Raw genomic sequence first — 21,469 nt, forward strand, 5'->3', positions numbered from 1 at the left:
TGTGTGTGTGTGTGTGTGTGTGTGTGTGTGTGTGTGTGTGTGTGTGTGTGTGTGTGTTGGTGCATACTCGTCGCGAGTCAGAGTCGTGAGTGGAGCGAGTCGGGTGGAAACGTGCGGCTTCCACCGGTAGCGCGAGGAATGCGTGAAACTGATGAGGTGGAGAGGGGAGAAATGGGCACTTCTTGACTGGCCAAAGAGGTCGCTTGCTGCACGCATCCTAAAGGCAAAATTAAATGCAACGAACGCCGCGCTCATGAATCATCTATCTCATCAAAGTTGACGCTGATCACACATCGTTTTCTCCACCCACATCCAAGCATCGCTCCTCTGCAACACACACATCCTTCACACGAGTCAAGTGGCAACTCAAGACGACATGCTTGCACGCATCGCTCCTGCTGTCACTCGCGCATCTGCGTCAAGGTTCGCACCTGCGGCTGTACGTCACTACTCGGTGAGTGTGCAACGAGATGTTAGGGCGAACACAGAGTTGCGGAAGGATGGTGTCGAGGGTATTGTGGGTAAGAGGGAAGGGTTCAGCCATCGCAATACGTCGCTTTCGCGCGTCACATCACGGGATCAGATGTGTGCTGATGCCGCCGATCCCCCTCCGGACGCCCCTCTCTTTTGCAGGCTCCTACGCAATCCGAGCAAGCGGCCAAAGCGCAGCACAACAAGGATGACCCCGAAACTCTGGCAGCCAAGACCGCAAAGGATTCTCAAGCCCACAATCGCCCGGACAAGCTGATTGATCACCCCAACGATGCGCCCACTCAGAGCGAGGAGAGCGCCCACGCTCACAAAGACTCTAGAAGCCCCGATCAGCTCGCTCAAGAGACCTCCAAGCGCGCTCAGGGCAGCCACTAGATAGCTTGAGGCCCGTTTCAGGTGAGCTCACTCGGCATGTTTGCGCAAAGCAACGCCTGATCCTGAGGCGCAGCGCGGCTGCGCTGTTCCGCAAGCTGACTTCCGTCTCGCCTCCATGCTGGCCCAGTTAATCAGTCGACCCAATACACAAAGCCAGCACAGGAAGGAAGTCGTAGGGCAGGATCACTCAATCTCAATACATGTCATTCCAGCCTTGCGGCCTGTTGTGAAGCGAGCATTCTCTTTCGCGAGACGACATCGAGCAGAGTCCTCAGCCGCGGGGAAAGAGCATCGAGCTTCGCTGTCGGCGCGCTTGGCCGGGGCAGGCGCTCTCGATTGTGGGATCAGCAAAGTATCGAAAGCAAGCTTTGCATGTGGCAGCGGGAGCTTGGACAGTCGTTTGCGTCCCATTGTGCGCGGGTGATCAAGCGAGGACGTCGACGAATGCAAGCGGGCTTGCGATGCCTACGACGCCGGCGATCAGCCGAATAGAGCGACGACCAGCACAACGTCTGCCAATTCCAGCCCCACCAGTCTCTCAAGATAGAGCGACTTGCGTGCTGGCACGGAAAGGTATTCAAGGCGCGACGCGATTGAGCTTCCGTCCGTCCTAGCGTCGAGGAAGTGCTTGGAGGTTGCACGCATTCTCATGAGACTTTTGTGCGTCGAGCGCGCGGTGTCGCGGAAGGATACGGACATTAGTGCATGATGAGCGCTGATGATATGTTGCAGCTTCATTGGTGATTGCAAGCGTCCGCAAAGGTCTCGGCATCGAGAGACATAGAAATCATGGAGACGGAAGTCCTATTCCGCATGTAATCTCACTCACGTCTCGGATTTAATCGAGCGCCGGCTGAGTGGAACAGGATCACAGAATGTTCGTTTGTGCTCCGCTTTCGACTTTTATCTCAGCGAGAAGTATCGAGGACGTAGGCGCTTGGTTGATGCCAAACAGATCTTCAAAGACCCTCGCGCTCTACATTGCGCTTGGTGCACCCCCTCCGCCCTTACTGACTGACTGATCGCTGAGGATGGTTGGACTGGGCGTGGCAGCAGCGCCCGAAGACCGCCGAAAGCCGAGGAAAGCCGAAAGGCGCCGCGCGGTGCGTGCTCACCATGCGGCGCGCAGTGCGCTCGTTCTTAGCGCGCTCCGCCATCCCTGATACAGGTCTCAGGAATGCTCAAAGATGAGAGTGCACTCTTTCGCTTGCATGAACATTGACAATGGCAAGATGAATTGATGTCATGGACACTCCTTACATCCGCTCGCCCACGGCGACAGAAAGAGCGCTCGACCTGGAGAGGTGATAGGCAAGCTGCTAGGAGAGGAATGGTGAATCCCGAGCCGAAGCACTGAAAAGGGGCGCCCAAGGCTGAAGAGACACGAACGAGGTCCACATCTCCCCATCTCGAGAAAGTGAGGCTTGTGACAGGCGGCGCTGTCAAGAACCCTTGTGCACGATTCATATACCCACTCGAAAAGATGTCGCCTATCAAGACGGCGCTGATTACTGGCTCCACAGATCCAAAAGCTCTAGGTTTTACCGCTGCGCTTGTCTTGGCCAAGTCGCACAACTTCAACGTCATTCTATCGGGCCGCAAGAAGCCGGCAGTGGAGGAAGCCGTCCAGCTACTTCGCACAAAGCTCTCTGAGAACGCCGCTGCTGGTCGATGTAGCTGTAGGGTAAGACGGCTAGACATCTGAGCGTCTGTAGGTCTGCCGCTAAGTTCAATGCTTCGCCCACCCTTCGCTACCCCTCACCCTCCCTTTTTTGGGGCAAGGTGGAAGGCCTCGTGCTCGATGTCACCTCGGCGGAGTCGATCAAAAATGCCCTTGCAGTGCTTCACAGCAGCGATGGACCTCTCGGCGGAGACCCACTTGACGTGCTTATCAACAATGCAGGCGTAGGAGCCCCTCCTGGCGTGGCTGGCAAGGGCACTGCTACCATGTTTTTAGCGACCGAAGACACCAGGGCCGTCGATGTTGCTACTGTGATGAACACAAATGTTGGCGCAGTTGTCGAAGTGACAAGTGAGAATCTCGAACGATGCGAGGAGTCCAAGGATGCCCCACCGCTGATATCGCGAGCTACATTGTCCTCGAAAAGATGCTTTGATCCCTTTTCTGTCGAGGTCGGACGCTCCGAGGATAGTAAACGTGGGGTCTGCTCGTGGCTCTATGAGCTTCGCTTCTGGTCTACCAGCACAGCGAACTGGAGCACTCGTGTACAATGCATCCAAAGCTGCATTGAGTGAGTGCGAGACCTGTCCCAGCCTACTCTTCTGGCCACCGGGTGAAGGCGCTCACACGATCGGCCATCCACAGACATGGTCACGATTATGCAAGCCAAGAATCTTCCGGCTGTCATCAAGCGTGAGCTTCAAGTTTGCGTCTGCGACGCCTGCAGCTGACGTGTAAGATTCACATTGCCACACATTCATTCACTCAGCCAACCTCAAAGTGAACGCCGCAGCGCCTGGTCACGTTTCCACGCCGTTCAACAGCTTCACAGGAAATAGGACCTTGGAAGCGGGGGCAGGCGTCTACGTGCATCTCGCAACGCTTCCAGAAGATGGCCCGAGTGAGTAGCACGAGAGACAGTGTGGAAGAGCTCACCTTTCTTATGACTGGACACTGTTTCCCATATCATGGCGCTTGTTAGCTGGCCAGCTCATTGGGGACCACGCGCCCTTTTCAAGCGATGGGCATTTCGTGCAACTACCCTGGTGACTTATTTGCCCTAGTCATCCAAGTCCTATGCGACATTATGTGTGCTCAATTGCATCGTTCAGCCATTCGATATCATGCTAGACCGGCCAAGGAGAAATGGTGAAGAGATGGTAGTCCGATTAGCGAATACATTGCCGGAAGCCATGGTCCTTACTAATACGCATGGCGGGAGTTTGCACGCATGTCACGAGCGGAGAAGGATGGCAAACTGAACCATACGATACGAGTTGATTTGAGAAGGTAGGAAACATGGCCATCGCAAGCTGTGTGACGAGCGCGAGGACGTTGTACAGCTGTAGAACAAACGAAAGCGGTAGGGCAGAAGACGTACAAAGGTATCCTCGGTATGTAAACGAATCTCTAAATTGACAGTTACAAGCCAAGTCTCAGGCTCCCATCTGCTCGGGGCTCCTGGTCAGTTCGCGAGACAGGTTCCCGGTGTTTGAGAAGTCTCGACCCAATTCCATGTCCTTTGGGTAATCGGCTTCGTCTTCCAGAACGAAGACTGGCACTGAGGCAGCGCCAGAAGCCGTCCAAGAGGGTGCACGCCTGGGCACACTCTCGCTCAACCGCAGGCTTGCGCCTTTTGCTGTTGTCCGAGCTTCTCTGCGCATAGCCGCAGCCTTGATAAGAAGCAGTACAGCTGTCCACGCGAAGAGCAGAGCGATCAGGGCGATGCTGACGTTGGCGACCGCCATGGCGTCCGCGTATCCTGCCCGCAGCGCCCACTGGCTAACCTGCTCGCTGCTGAGCATGAAAACTAGCCCTCCGCAAGCGAGAGAGAAAGAGCCGAGCGCTTCTGTGGGCGGACGGGAAGGCAAGACGCTGACAGGCGGCCGTAGCCAGAGAAAGAAGTAGGTCAGGCAACGCATGACCGAGAATCCAGCGAGCAGGTTGCCCCAAAGCTATTTAGGGGGAGAGATCCGGCCATCAGCCTCTATGAAGACGATTCAAGAGTGGTGGTCAAGAGACTTACAACGTGAATTACCCGCTCGTACTCTATATTTTGGGCGTGTGCAGCCATTGCCAGCCCGGTCACACCGATAACGAGGGCAGGAAAGGGATTGAAAGAGCCGCTGTACGATGGAGGCTGGGACTGAGCAGCAACGATCCTATCTTCTCCGTCAGCCGTGAACTCCTCGCAGCCATCTTGAGGGCCTCGAACTCTCCGGGCTGATGGATGAGCTTGTGCGGCAGAACGAGCAAGCAGATCCCTGATCCAGCGCGTCTCCAGAATGACGCCCACAAGTCCGCAAAAGCAGAACATGACTGCAATTCCGATGTGCTGAATCTGCTTGATGGTGAATGGATCCCCTGCTTCTGCTCCAAACCTCTCCATCCACATGTTGGTGGCGCCATAAAAGAAGCAAACAAAGGACTCTACCCATTCAGCGGAGACTGCGTTACGTTGCCACGACGGGGCGCTGCTATCTCTAGAATTCTTCGCGTCGGGTCGTTGATTCCAAGCCCAGCCGAGCTCAGAGTATGCCCCGAGGTATCGACCAAATGTCAGCAGGCCATAGGCAAAGAAGATGCCTCCCTAAGAAGGACAGGTGTAGTGGCCCTCAGCATTCGTGATTGTGATTGTGAGAATTGTCAAGCTGACGACTCACCTTGATGCCGTGCGCAAGGCAAGTGTTCTTGTAATCGCCGCGACACGAGCCAGTGTACACCGCAATACCAGTGTAGACAGCAGCAAATGAAATGAGAGTAAGGGAGCGAGCAACAGTGACGTGCGTGTAATCCAGAATTGAACCCCACAAGGACGTCGGTGACCGTGTCGTATTCCCTGCTCCCATGGACGTAGCTGAGCTTTGGACTGGCTCCTTGCTGTCCTGCCCACGCAACTTCCAGGACAAAAACGGTAGCGCTGCTCCGATGCTGGTGGCGCGATTGTGCCCATCTTCGCTGAAGCTCATCTGGCGAGGAGTGTCGCACAAGGTGCTGGTCGGAGACGCAGTACCGTTGCCGCTACCGCTCCCACGCGAGCTACCGCTGTTCATCCGGCAACCCCGACCGAGGTTCTCGTGTAGGTCAGCAAAACGGACGTGGTGTTCGGACTCAGTGCGCAGAGATGCACGAGGCACTTCCTCTTCTGAAAACGTCCCCAGTAGCTCTTGCTCGTCGAGAGCGTGATAGGACTCTTGTTGTGCGAGTTTGCCTCCTAGCATAGCCCTACAGGTGACAGAAATTCTGTGCAGCACGGAGCCACTCGCGCCCCCAAAAGCCAGAAGAGTGCTACGAAGGGCCCGACACAAATCGCCGGCGAAGACGATGCAGGAGATCCAGAAGATGGCCCATCCCAGGCCGCCATGCGCGCTGCTCGGGTACAGGTTTGGGGTCATAGCCTTGTAGAGGAAGGAGAGTAACATGGATCCGCTCAAAGTGCCCATGTACAGCACGGCAAAGAGGGACGCGAGCCTCGAACTCGCAGCACGCAGTACGAGTAGCGTCGGCAAGAGGAAGATGCAGGCGAGAATGGATGTTGCAACGTGGAGGAGCAGAAGCGTTTTATGTCTGCTTGGCTCTTGAGTAGTCTGGCCGAGTCTGTTGCGGATGTCTTGCTCGATAGCGCGCCTCTCTATCAGATCGTCCGCATCTACGAGAGTGCGCCAACGGCCTTCTGAGACTCCCATCAAGTGCGCCTCGGATGACACGTTGTGGCCCCTCATGCCTTCGTCTGTAAAACGAGCGAGCTCGGACGTCCTGCCAAGACCCCAAGAGAAGTCCCACTCCATGTAACTCAAAGGATCGGGACCGTGCGATCGAAATAGGGTCGTCTCGTTCAGAGACAGCTGAGTTGGCCCGCCGTGTCCATGCGCGTGAGCGTGGCCAGTGATATGAGGCCGCTCAGGAATTTCGATCAATGACGTTCCGGCCATCTCAGCCGATGGCACCAAATCGATGGCGCTGGGCAAGTGAGTGTGATGGTGAATATGGCTCATGCTGCTTTGGATGTGATCTTCGTCGTGCGCTCCATCCGAGCCATTGCTCGCATCGCCTGGACTCGATTGCTGGTGAGTGTGGTGCGAGGATTGGGCATGAGAGGGAGCCATCGTGGAAATGCCCCCAGGATGCGCGTCTTCATGGTCGCCCATCATTTGGTGATGCACCTCTTCGCCTTCTTGTTCATCCCCATGCCTTTGCATCCACTCGATTGCAGCACCGTCGGACCCATCGCGGCGCACGACGCTGAGCGCTCCGCTGCCAGACGGAGCAGAAACCGCAGCGAAGACGACCAGGGCTGCCGCAGCCGCCACCCCGGCCCCCGTCCTTCGTCTGCGCGAGCGTGACAAATTGATAGTGACTGCCTGAGTCATGCTGTTGCTGCGGAGAATTTTTGACAAGTGTCGTTGCGCTCGGACAAGAAATGTGGTGGAAGAGTGGCTAGAGGTATGCACTCACCCAGGCGAGCGAGAAATAGTCGAGATTGTTGCATTCGCGAGACCTTGACATGAAGAAGACTGGGCAGGCGGGTTGCGCACTGACATCCTCATTTAACGTCTCCGAATGCAGGCGGAATACGTGGTCCGGTGGAGGAAATCAGCCAAGATCGGCCGGGGCTTGCATGAATTGTGAATGGTTAGCCGGCTTCGGCCACTGACGACCGAGACGAAGAACGGCACTCATGACTGCATCGACCGTGTCGCAGAACCGCTGCAGAAGCAGCAGGGTCACCCCGATCACTACCGATTCGGACTACAAGCCCATATCCCTGCTTGAAATGTCGATCGGTGGAGGCGCGGCCAAATCGATCGGAGCAGCTTATTGAAGCGGGCTGATGAGCAGAGCATGCGAGCGGTACAAGCGCAAGACCCCTGCTAACCCAACAGGCCCCGCAGAGCTTGCCCGCGAGATCCTAGTCGCCGTGGGTGGCTTGAGGTTACCTTTATTGTTACCCGTCCACAAGCCGGACAGTCGTGAGTCGTGACTCACCCAATGCACGGCGAGGGGGGATGAGTTGAAAGATTCATTGCATGCAATTAAGCATGCATGCGCACACGGGTCATCGCTGTCTGTCAGCGCTCAGCACACGTTCGGCCGGACAAGGTCCGAATTCACGCGGCTCGTTGCAGCTGAGAGAGATTGATGCGATGATGACAACGTGAGCACGAATGAGGGGGAACTGCGCGGACCCCAGCAGCGCAGTCGTGCTGTGCTGAGTGTGCACGACGCACTGACGCTGCTTTACGCGGCGATACTCGTGACCGTTGTGTGACAGGTGAAACCCTGCAGCCGCATGTATGGTAGCGCAGCATTGTGATTCACGATTATAAAGCGGCATGCATCAGAGAGTTTTGGATGAGGCGCTGTGCGCGCGTGTTATTCAAAGTGAAGACGACGTGCGCAAGCCTGTGCCGCGGCAGCTTTTTCCCTCTCAATCAGCATGCATATCCCGCCTTACAGCCGACGGTGTGCGGTACATCCGTGCAAGCGCGCCTCGATCGCGATCTTCTTAATATGACCCCACTGCATACAGCCTCGGAACAGTGCTTCCGATCACCATGCAGATCCATGGCCACTGACGTACAGGACCGCAATTACTGTGCATCACGCTGCAGTCAACGTTGCCATGCTCGTGGTGCTCGATGGTGGGCGGCTGAGAGCTACATCCCGTCTGCTTCCGGGCGGACAAAGGACAGCAAGCATCGTTCGAGCTCAGGCTCCCAGCTCAGGATGAACACACTCAGTGACTTAGGCACTCACTGACTGTGCGATGCATTCTTTCAAGCAGCCAGCAGTAGCCAGCAAGCTTGGACCTTCTTGGCGCTCGACGGAGCATTTCAATCGGCTGCCAAGGTGTCTCGCTCATTGATCAACAGCATACTTGGTTCTTGCACATTTTCTTTTCAGCGTCCGCCTCGTCGGATAGCGAAGGAGCAAGCCTTGACTGCGAGATCCCGAAGCCTCTTCTGCGTCAAGCAGCCGATGCGTGCACCGCGCAGGGTAGTGCAGCAGATCTGCAACATCGACGCGTTTTCGGGTCAAAACACGGAGTTCGTGTGGCGTGGTGGGCAAAGACGTTTTTTTCTTCCTCTTAAGTCCGTACTCGGCCATGGCATTGTTTAGCCGAGAAAGAGAAGGCCGTTTGGCTATACCGCCGGGAGGCGTTGCGTTACCGGCGAGAAGAAGTGCGGATCAGTCGTCTCGTCTCCCTTTCACTTACCCTTTGATTGTCGAAGCCGAGTCACACCGGTTTCTGCAGACTCTGGACACCACGTGGGACTGATCGACTAAGCTTCGGCGATTAATCAGCTTTGAATCAGAACGCATCCACGGAGCATCGGGGCGCTTCTCGTCAACGTTGCGCACGCAGCGCGGACACCACCTTCCCTGCCTTGCACCAGTGAAACCTTTGAACTTTCGCTGCTAGCTGAGTCGCTTCGACATAGAGATTCTTTCGTGCCGTTGTACGTCTCATAGGGCCGTTGACTTGCTATGTGGGGTGCACATGATGATACATTGCAGAAAGACGGCTTGCACTGACCTTCGGTGCCACGAATAGGTAGACGCTAGGAATACAAGCTCGAGTGGGGACGCGCTCTGATCAATTGGACCCATTTGAGGGCTTGGGCTGCGGTGGTGCCGCGGAAGTAGAAGTGCTCGGCGCTTGCGCTTGCGCTTGCGAGGCTGTCGGCTTCGGTGCGACCTTTGGCGAAGCGCTGAGATTGGGCTGCGAGGCTGCTGGGACAGGTCTGGCTGGTACTGGATTTCCTGAGCCCAATAGAGTAGTCTTTGGTGCTGAGGGGGTAACAGGCCTTGCGGGGCTCACAGTAGGCTGAGCAAGTGGTCTAGGCTGCGTCGGCCTGGGCACTGGAGGCCTCGGAGGTGTCGCGCCCCCGCTGAAGCCTTGGCCAGTCAGGGCACCCGGTGGTCGTGCTCCAGCCGCACCGGCTGAGCCAGGCTGCTGTACTGGACGAGGACCTGTCGGTGTGGTGCCAGGCGGCGGCCGTGGGCGCGTGGTAATGGTGGGTGGGGGTCTGGACGGCACCGTGCTCATCAGTGGACGCACAGCTGGTGGTCGCACGCCAGGAGGGCCAGAAGCGGCAGGGCGAGCGGGAGATGAGCCTGTAGGCGACGCGGAAGAGGACGCATTCGCTTGCGGTCTGCCGGTCGGAGGTCGAGCAGCATTTGGCGGAGATGGTCTAGCAGCACTACCCTTGCGTTGGAGCGCGAGCTTGTTGACCTGAGCGAGCAAATCAGCCTGAGCGGGTGTCAAGTGTGGTGCGGGTGCGCCGATACCTGCCTCTTGTTGCTTTTTTAGAATAGACATGAGGTTCGCGTACTCCGCATGTGACGGAAAGGATAGCAAAGCCGACACTGCCTCTGCGATGGTCGGCGGTACGTAGGTACCAGTTGGGCGCGCACCAGGAGGTCGCATGAGAGGTCGAGGGGCAGTTGTCGGTCTCGGCCCAGTGGCAGGAGGTCTTGGTCCAGTGGCAGGCGGACGAGCGCCAGGCGCTGCAGGTCTTGCAGCGGTGGGCGGGCGTCCAGGCGCGGTAGGTCCAGGTGCTGGACGAGGAGCTGCCGGGCTGACAGCCGCTTGAGGTCGAGCTGCAGCAGAGCCGGGGCGAACTCCACTGGGAGGCGAGCCTGGAAAGGGTCTTGAAGGTGTCGTGCTCCCGGGTCTGACGCCAGAGAAAGGTGGCTTGACGCCGTTTGGAGGGGCGGCTCTTCCGCTTGAAGGCGCAGCGACGGGCCTTGAGGATGGAGGGGTAGCAGCAACTGGCGGTCGGGGCCTTGCTGGCCCAGCAGGACGTGGTTGAAGCGTCGCACCTGGTGTTTGAGCTGCTGGGGAAGCTAGCGGGACAGGCCGCGCCGGAGGTGGAGAAGCTGAACTAGGAGCACGCTGAGCTTTGGCTCCCATCTGCTCTTGGAGATGGGAGACAAGGTGCGTTTGAAGCACTTGCAGAGCTTGTTGAGCACCTAGACCTGCAATCCTGTTGATTTCCTGCTCTGACAAGCGACCAAAGACTTGAGGACTCAAGTAAAGCTTGCCTTCGTGATGCACAATCGGAGGGCCGCCGAACAGCGCGTTGATCGAGCCTGCCATGGCATTGTCAGTGTGCTGCGGAAGCTTGGCCTCGTCAGGCGGCTTGCCGATCACAATTGCTACCCGAGCTGTTGAGGCCCGACTTGGGCTTCCATGCGCAGCTCTCGACACGCTTTGCTCGCCAGAAGAAGACGCGTCTGCGACGCGCTGCTGAGTGCTATTCGAGGTGGCAGCATTGCTCGGCGCGACGACACTCGCATTGGCCTTTGCTGAGCCCGGCTCAACAGCTGAGGCTGAAGGAGAATGGCCAGAAGTCGCAGCAGACGAGGCGGACGTGGCTGTTGCTGACTTGAGCCCAGGTGGATTAGCACCAGGGCCGGCCGGTGCCGATGCGCGCCCTGCAGAGGCTACTGAAATTGGTCGAGGAGCCGCAGCGGAAGTCGGCCGCGCAGCTGCTTGCGGAGGTCGGGGATACTGCAGAGGGCGCACGACCGACTGCGGGCCAGGGTGTCCACCTTGTGGCGTCGCAGACGTCATGGTAATGCCGTTCGGTGTCGGTCGCGATGATGGTTGAGCAGAAGTTGGTAGCGTGGGCACCGTTGCAGGCTTGACAGCGGGCGTGACAGCTTGAGATGGCGCCGGCTTGTTGGCAACCTGTTGTAGCTTCGCGACATCTTCGGGGGCCATGAGCGCAGCCAGAGCATAGAAAGACCCTTTGCCAGGATCATCAGCCTGTCGCGCAATTTTGATGAATTCTGAAGATGAAGTGATCGCATGTCGGATCGAGCTCTTCCAGTCCTTTCCGTTTCCTCTTGCATTCCGGCGAAACCAGTCCCACCGACCAGTCATGTAGTCGTACACGTCTTGCAAGGAAGCCTTGCCGGCCTGAAGCAGCGCCTCGGAGGTGAGTGCTAACTTAATCAGCTGATGATTTGTCAGTTCTGGTTTGCCCTCACTATCGACTTTCGGGTTCTCCGGAATGACTACCGCGAGCGCTGCTTTCCCACTCGAAGCACCTTTGCTGGTCGGGGCGGAGTTCACAGCTGCAGTAGGTCGGCTGTTCGTGGCAGATGCAATGACCTTGCTGCCTGCAGGCGGCGCTGGACCAGCGTTTGAGGAAGTATGTGCGGAGCTTGGCTGAGGATCTTCACCCTTGATTGTCTTTGAGCTGGCCACGTTCGCTGTCACAGTCGTATGCGCTCTGCTAGCTTCTGGCGCAGAGTCTGCTGTTCTGGCTGCTGCTGCTGCTGCTTTGTCAGGAGCTGAATGCTCGACTTTGGGCGTCGCCGCGGTCCCAGCCAGTGCAATCTGTGGGCCAGCCTTCGTGGCAGCCTGCGATGTCTCATTCGCCTGCAAAGTGGGCTGAGCTTCGGTGTGCGCTACGCTGGAGCCATGGACCGAAGCGCTGGGAGTGGTTGATGAGGAGAACGCCCGACCCTGAGCGGCCAGAGCAGCTTTCTTTTCAGCGGCTTTAGCCCGCCGTTCGGCATCGAGGGCCTCTACACCGATCGGAGTGCCCACACGTAGGGCGTCCTCTTCGAGCTGCTCTCCCCGCTTGCGCTTGCGCCCCGCAATACCGACGCCTGTCATCCAATTCGCGATAAGGCCAGGCTTGCGATGCTTTTGGGGGCTGGTAGAGGTGCGTTGGCCTTCGTCGACGTCGACCATGTCTGCGCTTGCTTGCAAAGCTTCTGGCTCAAGCTTGGTGGCAGCCCGTGCTGAGTCTGCGAGAGACGAATCAAGCTGCATAGCTTCCTCATCCCGTCTTCTCTTGATGATGAGCCGCCTGCGCTTCCTTTGCGCGTCATTAGTTCCTTTTTCGGATGTCTCACCTAAGGAAGAAAGCTCAGAGGACATATCCTGTGAGTCTAATTCCTCTTCCTCTCCTGATAGGTCCGAGGGCCCACTTTCCTCTCCATCAGCTCCATCGTCCGCTGATAATTCCATCTCGTCCTGCGAGCCTTCTGCAGAGGTTCTGTTCTCCATGGGCGGAAGAACAAAATAGAACACCCGCTCAGCTATCTGAATTTTGATGCTGGGCACGCGAGAGCAGGGGAGTGGTGTGAGCAGCGGAGCCGCCCGAGCGATATCGGAGAAGGGGACAGATTGATGGCAAGCGCCCCAGGGACTTCACTCACCGCTTCGACTGGAGCGCTACCACTCCATCTTTGCCGACCCAAACATCGTCTACGAACGCGCCGTTCCTGCCATAAACTTGCAACACAAAGCGACCTTGATGCTGGTTGCCGATGCTTGCGGGGGTGACCTCTTCTGGCTGTGCATCCCATTGTTGTCCAGGACTGTCATGTCCATAGACGGCCTGATCGTGCAAAGCTGGAAAGTAGCCCACATGATAATAAATGCGGGCATGCAGTCTCGAGATGGACTTCAGAGGCCCCAAATCCACATCCACGTCTCCCTGCACCTTGGGCGCCGAGGTGATATGAGCTTCGCCCGCAGCGCTGAACTCTGGCGCGGGAATGTGGGCAGGTCTGCGTCCAATCGAAATATCCAGCGTCTGCAAGTAGTACGAGAAACCGGGAAATTCGAGCTTTGCATAGGCTTGAATTGGGCCTGCTGGAGGATCATGCGAGAAGTCTTGGCCGGCAAACTCCTCCCCTTCCTCCATTTTGATGTGCTGATCATGGGGCTGAACCAGCTGCACATTCGCCGCGTCCATGCTCGGCTGCTCAGGTCCGCCAGTGCTTCCATCTATGCCAGAGCTGAGCATGACGTCCAAGGGGCCTGAAACATCTCCATCAGAGGCACTGGTGTGCTGTTGCGCAGCAGCGCTCGCGAGCTGCGCAGCGGATGACGCTGGGATGCCTGTCAAGGTGGCAAGCGCGTCTATGCCGCCATTCGGTACTTGCAGTCTGCTCGTACCCACACTCGCCAGTGTTGTCGGGCTAGACTGAGCATCAAAGTTGGGTTCCGCCAAAGATGCAAGAAGCTGAGCATCCAGCTTGTCTGGGGAGCTCGGCTGATCAAGCGCTACCGGAGTCACTGCGGTCCCACTCGTCTGTTCGGACGCCAATTCATCTGGCCGAATCGTTGTGAGGAGGTCGTGATCCAAAGTGTGGGCGGATGTGGAGGCGATGGGTTGGTCTGGTGGATACATACTCGTATCGGCATGATCGGTCACGCTGACTGCAGAGGGACTCGGCGAGACTCGTTGTTGAGCAGAATCGTTGCGCCTATGAGTGGCCGGACTACCTGCTGAGACTTCGCCTTGATTCTGTATGTGATGTGGAGCGGAGCTGAGTGAGGAGGCATGCTGGACCTGTGGCGTAGCAATCGCCAGAGCAGCCTCCGTTGAGGACGTCATAGACCTGCGATTCTCGTGATGCTCACAGCCCGAGCCACCGCTCTACCTGTGCGTTGCCTTGCTGCCCTTGGCTATGATCGATGTTGCAGACGTGGGGGGCCTCAAAATTTGATGCGCGGCAGCAATTTGGCCGTGAAGCTGAGAGCAGTGAGACCCCGATACCGCCCACGCGAGTTGTGGTAATGCCAAACGAATGTGAACAGTGCTCGTGCTGCTGCTGGTGTCTATGTTAGAGGTGTCAAGCAGGTGCCAATGAGCAGTGCAGGTCTTGGTGGACGCCGCCTGGGACCGGAAGGAGAGGCGAAGAAAGCTGTGCTGCAAACGTTCCTGCCCTGCTGATGGGTGCGGGATCTACAGCAGGCAGTACCGCTGCTATACCGTACACGCGCGAAATGTCGCGCGTCGCGTTGCTTTTCCACACACCCGCGGCCGAGCCCGCGCGGAAATTTGCACACCAAAGCTGCGCGAAGGAATAAGACGAGACGCGAGGGCATATATTATATGCATGCAGCTAGCGCATGTGCATTCGTGATTAGCAGCGAGGCGCTCGCTATCACCGTCCATATACCGTGGGGGGCACGATCGACTTGTCTCAGAAAGACTTGTTCGTGTACTCTTGACTCATCAATCACGTTTTGAAATGCGCGACACAGTTTGAGCGTCATCAACGCGGCGGGCGTGATGCACAAGCAGTCTTGAGTAGCGATGCTGTGCGCGGAGTGTGCGTGAGTTGGTACAGTCGTGCTAATCAGTCACGAGTCGAGTCGTGATTCAAGTCAGAAGGGTCTGAGTGATTAATCGCTTGACGACTCACGACTTACCACCACTCAAGACTCTGACTCGGGTGAGACGCGACATTCATCTTTCGTCATGAGTGAGAGCCAACAGCGAAGCCACGCACGCTTGTCCAGAATCGAGGTGCTGATCATCTGAAACTAAGGTGCAAGTGCGCGCAAAACATCCGACCCTCATCAGAAGATACACATACATGGCACACATATAGATATCCACCGGGCCGCGTTATTTGAAAAGCACTCTAGGCCGATGGTGTCCATTAAGATTCAAGATTCAAGATTGCGTGAAGCGCTCTCTCATCAATTCAGGCTCAAACCCTGATGGAGCCAATAGCAGCTATAGAAACTGATGCTTGGACGGCTTGGCAATTGCGAGTCGGACCTGCGCGGCAGTCACGAGTATAAGTCAAATTCGCGCAGAGATCACAGCAGTCGTGAGCCAAAGTCAAGGGTCAACGTCAAGTCAAGATCAGACAAATCACCAATCATACAAGCGCGCCTGTGTGTACTAATCAAACTCGACTACCACTACTACTACTCGCGACTACTACTCACGTATTCTTGATTGTTGAACTCTCTCGATTTGGCTGCAGGTGTCCTTGATTCAAGCTGGATAAGTAAGCCTCACCAAATCTGAATCGCAGCCAGTGCGCATATGACCATCACGCTCGGAACAGTCACATGTGCACAAGAATCGATCAACATCGATCGCCGCCCCCGCGGTCCCCATTCGTGATTCTCGATCACAAAGTTCTGAGCGTGCCGGCAGCACCTCGAACACTCTAAAATTGAGGCTAGCAAGCGTGCTGGCACCATCATGACTTCGAAAAAGTAGCAAGTCCATTCGAGGCACCCACGCAGCCAGTATCGTCAACTCGACTATATACCCTCCTTGGAAGTTGACTCTCACCCGAAAGGACAGGGCGGCGCGCTATCATCGTTAGGAGCCGAGCCTCTTTCTCGAGCTGGCAGCCAGCTATTATCTGAATCCGCATTCCGAGTAACGCGCTTGATAGATCCAGATTGAGAGCTCCTTCGGGCGAGCCGCCCGCTCACACGTTCTATTCGATTGGCTGTTGGCTGCGATGAGTGGTCACGATTCCACTGCCGTCACACCGCCTCGATCTCCAATTTCACACCCACCATCAACTCCAAGCAGATCCAAGAGAGCTTTGAAGGACCTCGACGCACTTCGCGGTGCCCCAGAAAGTCAGCCTGGGCAAATCTTGCCTTCATGGCGGTCCCAAGAGAATTCCGGCGCTTTGGGCAATGCCTGCGATAGCCCGAGTCCCGCAAGGGACGGCCGACTGACCAAGAAGGCCAAGGTCGAGCTCACCCCCAGATCTTATCAAGTGAGTGTGCAGCGCCAGTCCTTTCAAAGCGCTGCGTACTGAGTGGTCCTTAAGGCTCAATACACATGGTTCTCGCGTATCCAGAGCTACCTCTACGAAATTGCGAAACGCCGATCCGTCATCGCTGTGCTGCCGACAGGCAGCGGCAAGACGCTCGTGGCTGCAATGCTCATTCAGCATGTCCTCGACATGCACCAAGGCCAACATGCGCAGCGGTCCCCACCCGACGTTTTCAAGCCACCGACGCAGCCCACACCCCTGCCGGGCAACGAGCACACATCGGAGCGCAAGGTCATTCTCTTCCTCGTGAATTTGGTCCCTCTGGTGCATCAGCAGGCCACTTTCATTGAAGAACACACCAACGCCAGAGTCGGGCGTCTCTTCGGAGGAGTGGGCGTAGATACGAGGGACGAGGCACAATGGGCTCACATGACCAAGCAAGGCACGTACGACGTCATCGTAGCTACAGCGCAGTGCGTGCTGGATGGCCTTATTCATGGATTCTTCAGCATCAGAGATATTCAGCTGCTGATCTTTGACGAAGCCCACCATGCGAGCCTGGTCCACCCGTATCGGCGCATCATGAACTGCTACTGGGACACGCATCCCAAACAGCGTCCACACATCTTTGGCATGACTGCCAGTCCTCTCAAATCTGGCGCAAGCTTCGAACACGCCACCCAAACCCTCGAGAGAACGCTGGACGCGATCATCTTGACGGCTCCGGAGGCGCACCGCGAAGAGCTCACTCGGGCCGTCAGTCGACCTCAAGAGCTCGTGGTGGAATTTAACCCTGCGCCATTGTCAAGTCCTAGCAGATTTACAAAGTTCATCGAGTCGGAATTCGGTGCCATGCCAGGCTGTAAACGCCTGCTGGCACGGATCGACGAAGTGTGAGCTGGAGGATCGCATCGACCCCAGATAGATATAGATGACGTGACTGACATATCCTCCCTCTTCTGGCCTTTCGCATTAGGACGGCGGAATATGGGGTTCTGATGGCTGACCTCGTCTGGATGACTTCCTCCAAGGACATACGAGCAGCTTCGCGAGAATTGCAAGACTACAGGCCATCGGCAGAATCGGACTATGAGCTGCTTAATTATGAATGGCGCCTTCAGCATGCATTCGACGCCGACCTCAGTCATGCCAATTTGCCAGCAACAGCCATAACACTAAGCAGCCTGAAGGCTAACCACAGCCCGACTGACGTTGTAGATGAAAGCCAAGCGCCGGATCTCGCCGCCGATGCAGCCTGGCAGAAGCTGTCGGAAGAGATCGAGCTCGACAAAGAGTTCCTTGAGGTCCTTGATGCCGTTATTCTACCGGACCGGCTCGAAGTGACGAGGGACAATGCCACGCCGAAGATCATCGCCTTGGTAGAAGTGCTCAGATCTCTGAGGATGGACGGTCGTTTGTCGTCCGACTTCTGTGGGATCATCTTCGTGTCGAGGAGAGAGACAGCCATGGCTCTCAATGAGCTCATCAAACGCGTTCCTCAACTCGATTTCCTGCATCCAGAGTGCCTGATTGGACACGACGCTGACGCCCGACTCGGCATGAGCTGGCAAGATCAGAGCAAGTGCCTTGCACGATTTCGACGCAGGGATCCGACCAATTTGCTGATTGCCACCAGTGTCTTGGAGGAAGGACTCGACATCTCGCCGTGCAACGTCATCATCCGCTTCGACCTCTTTCACACACATATACAATTCGTGCAAAGCCGAGGTCGTGCTCGACACCAAGATAGCCAGTACATCATTCTGGTGGAGCGAGGCAATGCGAAGCTAAGCAAGTTGCTCGTGGCAGTGACTAGAGCTGAGCACGAGATGCAGACATGGCTGCACAACCTACCAGATGATCGAGAGCTTCCGACGGATGCGCTCGCTACTTCCTCAAGAGGGGCTCTGGACGATGGTGAGGAGGAGCTGAACGCAATGGAAGCCAAGGTACATCTCGACGAAAGGTCCACCGGTGCGCGGCTTCACCCAGCAGATTGCCTTGGAGTGCTATCGTATTACGTTGCGATCCTTCGAACAGATGACTACTCCCCCTCAGCACCTGTGTACGCCTTCGATCGAGGCTTGAATGGCGTTTCTGCGACCGTCCATCTGCCCGCCAATGCGCGATTGCGAGTCGTGCACGGACCGGCCTGCAAATCGAAGAGAGTAGCCAGACGCTTTGCCGCTTTCGAGGCTTGTCGCCATCTCCGAGCTTTAGGCGTGCTTGACGACCATCTCGTGCCCCGCGTGCATCGACCTCAGATGGACTTCCAGCCGTTCGAGAAAACTGTGCACGGCAAGGTCATGGGCACTCGCTTTCGCGAAATTCGCCTGACCATTCCTCCGCCGCGCGTATTCTGCCGGCTTCCTCAGAAGACGAGCAACGAGCAGTTCTTGGTGCACGCAACCCTTTTGAATCTGTCCTCCCTCGCATCAGAGCCAAAGCCGCGAGACCTGCTTCTCATCACGTTTGAACCGCTTCCCAAATTGCCTGAACTACCGTTGCATCTTGAGCATGGTGCCTGTGTTTTACCGGAGAGCGCCGGCTCAGTGCCGATACTTTTGACCCCCAGTCAGCTCTTCCTTTGCCGCAAGTATACTGCTCTAGCTTTTGCACTGATGGTGAGTTTGAACTCGTGGTCGGTCTTGAAACGTCTTCTGACACGAAGGACCTTGACAGACGCGCAAGAAACAACCTTCCGCAGCGTTGACGTTCTTTATACTCCCATTGCTCTCGGGACGGCGTCATTCGGAGGATTCTGCGCTTTCAATCGACTGGCCAGAAGTCAAGCATCTTGTCGACTCAAACCTCAGGCCCGTTGCTCTGACAACCTTCCTTGATCAAGACGAGATCCAAGCAGCGAATGAGATCCTGCGAGACAGAGTGATCACGAGAGGAATGGACGTACGATGTGCGGCTCCTTTGCACGGTAAGTAGCTCCGAGAGTGCCGTGTTCCAGATGCAATTACTTACGTATGAGCACTTCTCACTCATCAGTGCTGGATGTCGATACGTTTGACGACCTTACTTTCGAGCGGATTGAAGAGGTGCGGCGCACGTACAGACGCGCGTTCTCTGGGCCACCACAAGAGCAAGATGTGACCTGTCTTAGGCCAGATTCACCTTCTCAGCAGTATTACGGTGGCGAGGCTCTGATCATCACTGCTCGGAGACTCCCTCGCTTCGACAATTATCTCTCCCCTCTCCCAAACGAAGGCCGGAGACGAACCGCTGTGAGTGAGAGGTACAGGTGGCCGCCCATCGCGCTGCGCTCATCGATACCTGCACTTTACCGACAGTACGCGCGCAATCACTATCTGGTCAGGGCTGCATGCTGGCTGCACCCCATCAGCGCCTCATGCCACCGCGCCATCAGCTTCGTTCCATCAATTCTGGCCCACGTGGAGCATTTGCTCAGAGTCCACGAGCTGAATGATCGCCTTTTCGCGTCTTCCCTTGATGTCTCGATGCTACAGGTCGCAACCTCTGCCCCTTCGGCTGGTCGCGACTTCGATTATCAGAAACTCGAGTTTTTGGGAGACGCGTTCTTCAAAATTGCCGGGAGCTGCTACGTCTTCTCCCGCACAATTACGCAGAATGAAGGCGAGCTGCACGTGTCTCGACTCAAAGTCATCAGCAACGCGAATTTAGTGCGCAAGGCAGTTCAGCGCGGCATCTGGCAGGCTTGCCAGGTTTCAAGCTTCTCCCGTAAGGGCTGGAGCCCCGTGGCTCATCAAGTGCTCACGTTCAATGGAGGTGCCAAGGTCAGCGAGAAGCTGTTGGCTGACGTTGTGGAAGCTTGCATGGGATCTGCGCTCATGCTCGGCGGGGAGACTCTATGTCTCAGCGTCATGAGCCAACTGGGGCTGTGGCCAGAGGACTACAAGATGCTCTCTGATATGCATGGCAACTGGGACAAGCAGCGCAGCAAGACTGTACCAAGTGGTGGCAACGAGCCTGAACGCATCAATAAGCGAGCTCTGGAGAAGCTGGAAAACCTCTTGCAGTATCGATTCAGCGAGCCTGAGCTGGCTTTGGAAGCCCTTATGCACCCGTCCCTCATAGCTTCGGATCTCCCCAGCTACCAGCGACTCGAGTTCCTAGGGGACGCCGTCGTCGATTTCCTAGTCGTCGATCATTTGCAAAATAGCTATGGAGAGCTCGACGAGGGTGCTCTCACGCTGCTCAAGGGAAATGCTGTCTCCAATGCCGCTTTTGGCGCTCTGTGCGAAGCCATTGGTCTTCATCACTTTCTGCAACATTCTGACGCTACGCTTGCTCGAGCAGCATTCGAATATGCCACGCAAGCCGCTAAATCGAGGGCGGAGCAAGAGGCAAAGGAGGCGAAAGATCGCAGACAGTATTGGTGGCACTTGTCACCTCCAAAGGCGATGGCTGATATTTGCGAATCGATCATGGGAGCAGTATTTACGGACAGCCATTTCAACCTTGAAGTGGCAAAGTCGCTGTTCGATCGCCTCTTCCTCCCTTTCTTCAAGCAATACGTTCGACCGGAAACTGTAGTCATACACTCCACTGCGGCGCTGTCCACTATCTTGCAGCAGCTAGGATGTCGGAACTATTCTTTGGAGCTCACCGAAGCGGAGCTATACGCCCAGAAAAGTTTCAAGCGTATCGATCTTCGTTACGATGCTCCTGAGCCCAGCGTGGGTCTCAGATGCAGAGTCGTATTTCATGGAATGCTTCTTGGCGAAGGGCTTGGCGTAGGTGAGTCTAGCAGCTGCAGACTATGCTCAACAGCTTTCGCTGACGTTTGCGGTCTGCGTCCTCGATGCTCGTGCAGGACGACAGCAAGCTCAGACGGAAGCGGCTAAAGCCGCGACTGAGTTGCTAGACAGGGAAGGTCAGTCTCACGTGGGCGCCATTCGAGACCGTGCAAGCTGACCTGAAGGGCGCGCGTGTTTTTCCAATATCGAAAATACACAACCAGGTAAAGCGTTGCTGCAACGCTGCGACTGTCGCGAAGAGAGCGCGCGTGTGCGACAAGCCACGCGGCAACATCGAGATGCTGCTCGTGAGGGCAATTCATCGTGCGGATCCGAAGAGGGGGAGCTTGAGAGCGACACGGAAGGAAAAAGTCAGGAAGATGGAGAACAGGACGTCAATGTCGCAGCCGGCCATGCTAGCGCCCCCGTTACGAGCAACGACATCTTCTCGGACAGGCAGGAAGATGCCATGGACACTCTTGCCTAGTCTCAATGCTGCCGTCTTTACAGTTTGGGGCGCCTTCGATGCAACAAATCATGATTGCTTGTGCTGTACATTCAAAAGGTTCAGTGACCATGAAATTGAAACACATCCCCGTACCTCCAGTCGTCTTGGACTGGCGACGCTGGAGCGCTCGGCGTGGCTCCGAGACGTGAATTTGATGGTGCTGCGGCA

The 21,469-nt window shown here is 56.5% G+C and overlaps 5 protein-coding genes across 5 annotated transcripts; 3 read left to right on the top strand and 2 right to left on the bottom strand.

The window, feature by feature from the left end:
• The first annotated feature begins 36 nt into the window (after window positions 1–36).
• IE81DRAFT_324591 (hypothetical protein) lies at window positions 37–1,164 on the top strand. The gene is made up of 3 exons (XM_025514273.1): window positions 37–454; window positions 634–888; window positions 995–1,164. The coding sequence occupies exons 1-2, from the start codon at window positions 377–379 to the stop codon at window positions 865–867; spliced, it is 312 nt and encodes a 103-aa protein (XP_025368488.1). The 5' UTR covers window positions 37–376; the 3' UTR covers window positions 868–888; window positions 995–1,164.
• Window positions 1,165–2,350: 1,186 nt separating this feature from the next.
• On the top strand, window positions 2,351–3,598 carry IE81DRAFT_334912 (NAD(P)-binding protein; the record flags this gene model as incomplete). Its single annotated transcript, XM_025515433.1, has 6 exons — window positions 2,351–2,551; window positions 2,650–2,899; window positions 2,976–3,119; window positions 3,194–3,241; window positions 3,318–3,449; window positions 3,531–3,598. The coding sequence occupies 6 exons, from the start codon at window positions 2,351–2,353 to the stop codon at window positions 3,596–3,598; spliced, it is 843 nt and encodes a 280-aa protein (XP_025368489.1).
• A 596-nt stretch (window positions 3,599–4,194) lies between these two features.
• Window positions 4,195–6,504, bottom strand: IE81DRAFT_278685 (hypothetical protein; the record flags this gene model as incomplete). Its single annotated transcript, XM_025511486.1, has 4 exons — window positions 4,195–4,503; window positions 4,575–5,138; window positions 5,212–5,693; window positions 5,841–6,504. Coding segments are annotated over 4 exons (2,019 nt in total), but the record flags the coding sequence as incomplete, so codon positions are not given.
• Window positions 6,505–8,901: 2,397 nt separating this feature from the next.
• IE81DRAFT_177018 (hypothetical protein) lies at window positions 8,902–14,036 on the bottom strand. Its single transcript, XM_025510679.1, has 2 exons — window positions 12,731–14,036; window positions 8,902–12,627 (listed from the first exon to the last, which is right to left on the bottom strand). The coding sequence occupies exons 1-2, from the start codon at window positions 13,915–13,917 to the stop codon at window positions 9,147–9,149; spliced, it is 4,668 nt and encodes a 1,555-aa protein (XP_025368491.1). The 5' UTR covers window positions 13,918–14,036; the 3' UTR covers window positions 8,902–9,146.
• A 1,640-nt stretch (window positions 14,037–15,676) lies between these two features.
• IE81DRAFT_177515 (hypothetical protein) lies at window positions 15,677–21,396 on the top strand. The gene is made up of 8 exons (XM_025510680.1): window positions 15,677–16,063; window positions 16,148–16,956; window positions 17,040–18,687; window positions 18,746–18,995; window positions 19,064–19,299; window positions 19,366–20,794; window positions 20,871–20,930; window positions 21,018–21,396. Exons 1-8 carry the CDS (start codon window positions 15,797–15,799, stop codon window positions 21,278–21,280), a joined length of 4,962 nt encoding a protein of 1,653 aa, XP_025368492.1. The 5' UTR covers window positions 15,677–15,796; the 3' UTR covers window positions 21,281–21,396.
• Window positions 21,397–21,469: the final 73 nt, after the last annotated feature.

The sequence above is a fragment of the Ceraceosorus guamensis genome (genome assembly GCF_003144195.1).
Source record: "Ceraceosorus guamensis strain MCA 4658 unplaced genomic scaffold IE81scaffold_44, whole genome shotgun sequence".
Taxonomy (NCBI): Eukaryota; Fungi; Basidiomycota; class Exobasidiomycetes; order Ceraceosorales; family Ceraceosoraceae; genus Ceraceosorus; species Ceraceosorus guamensis.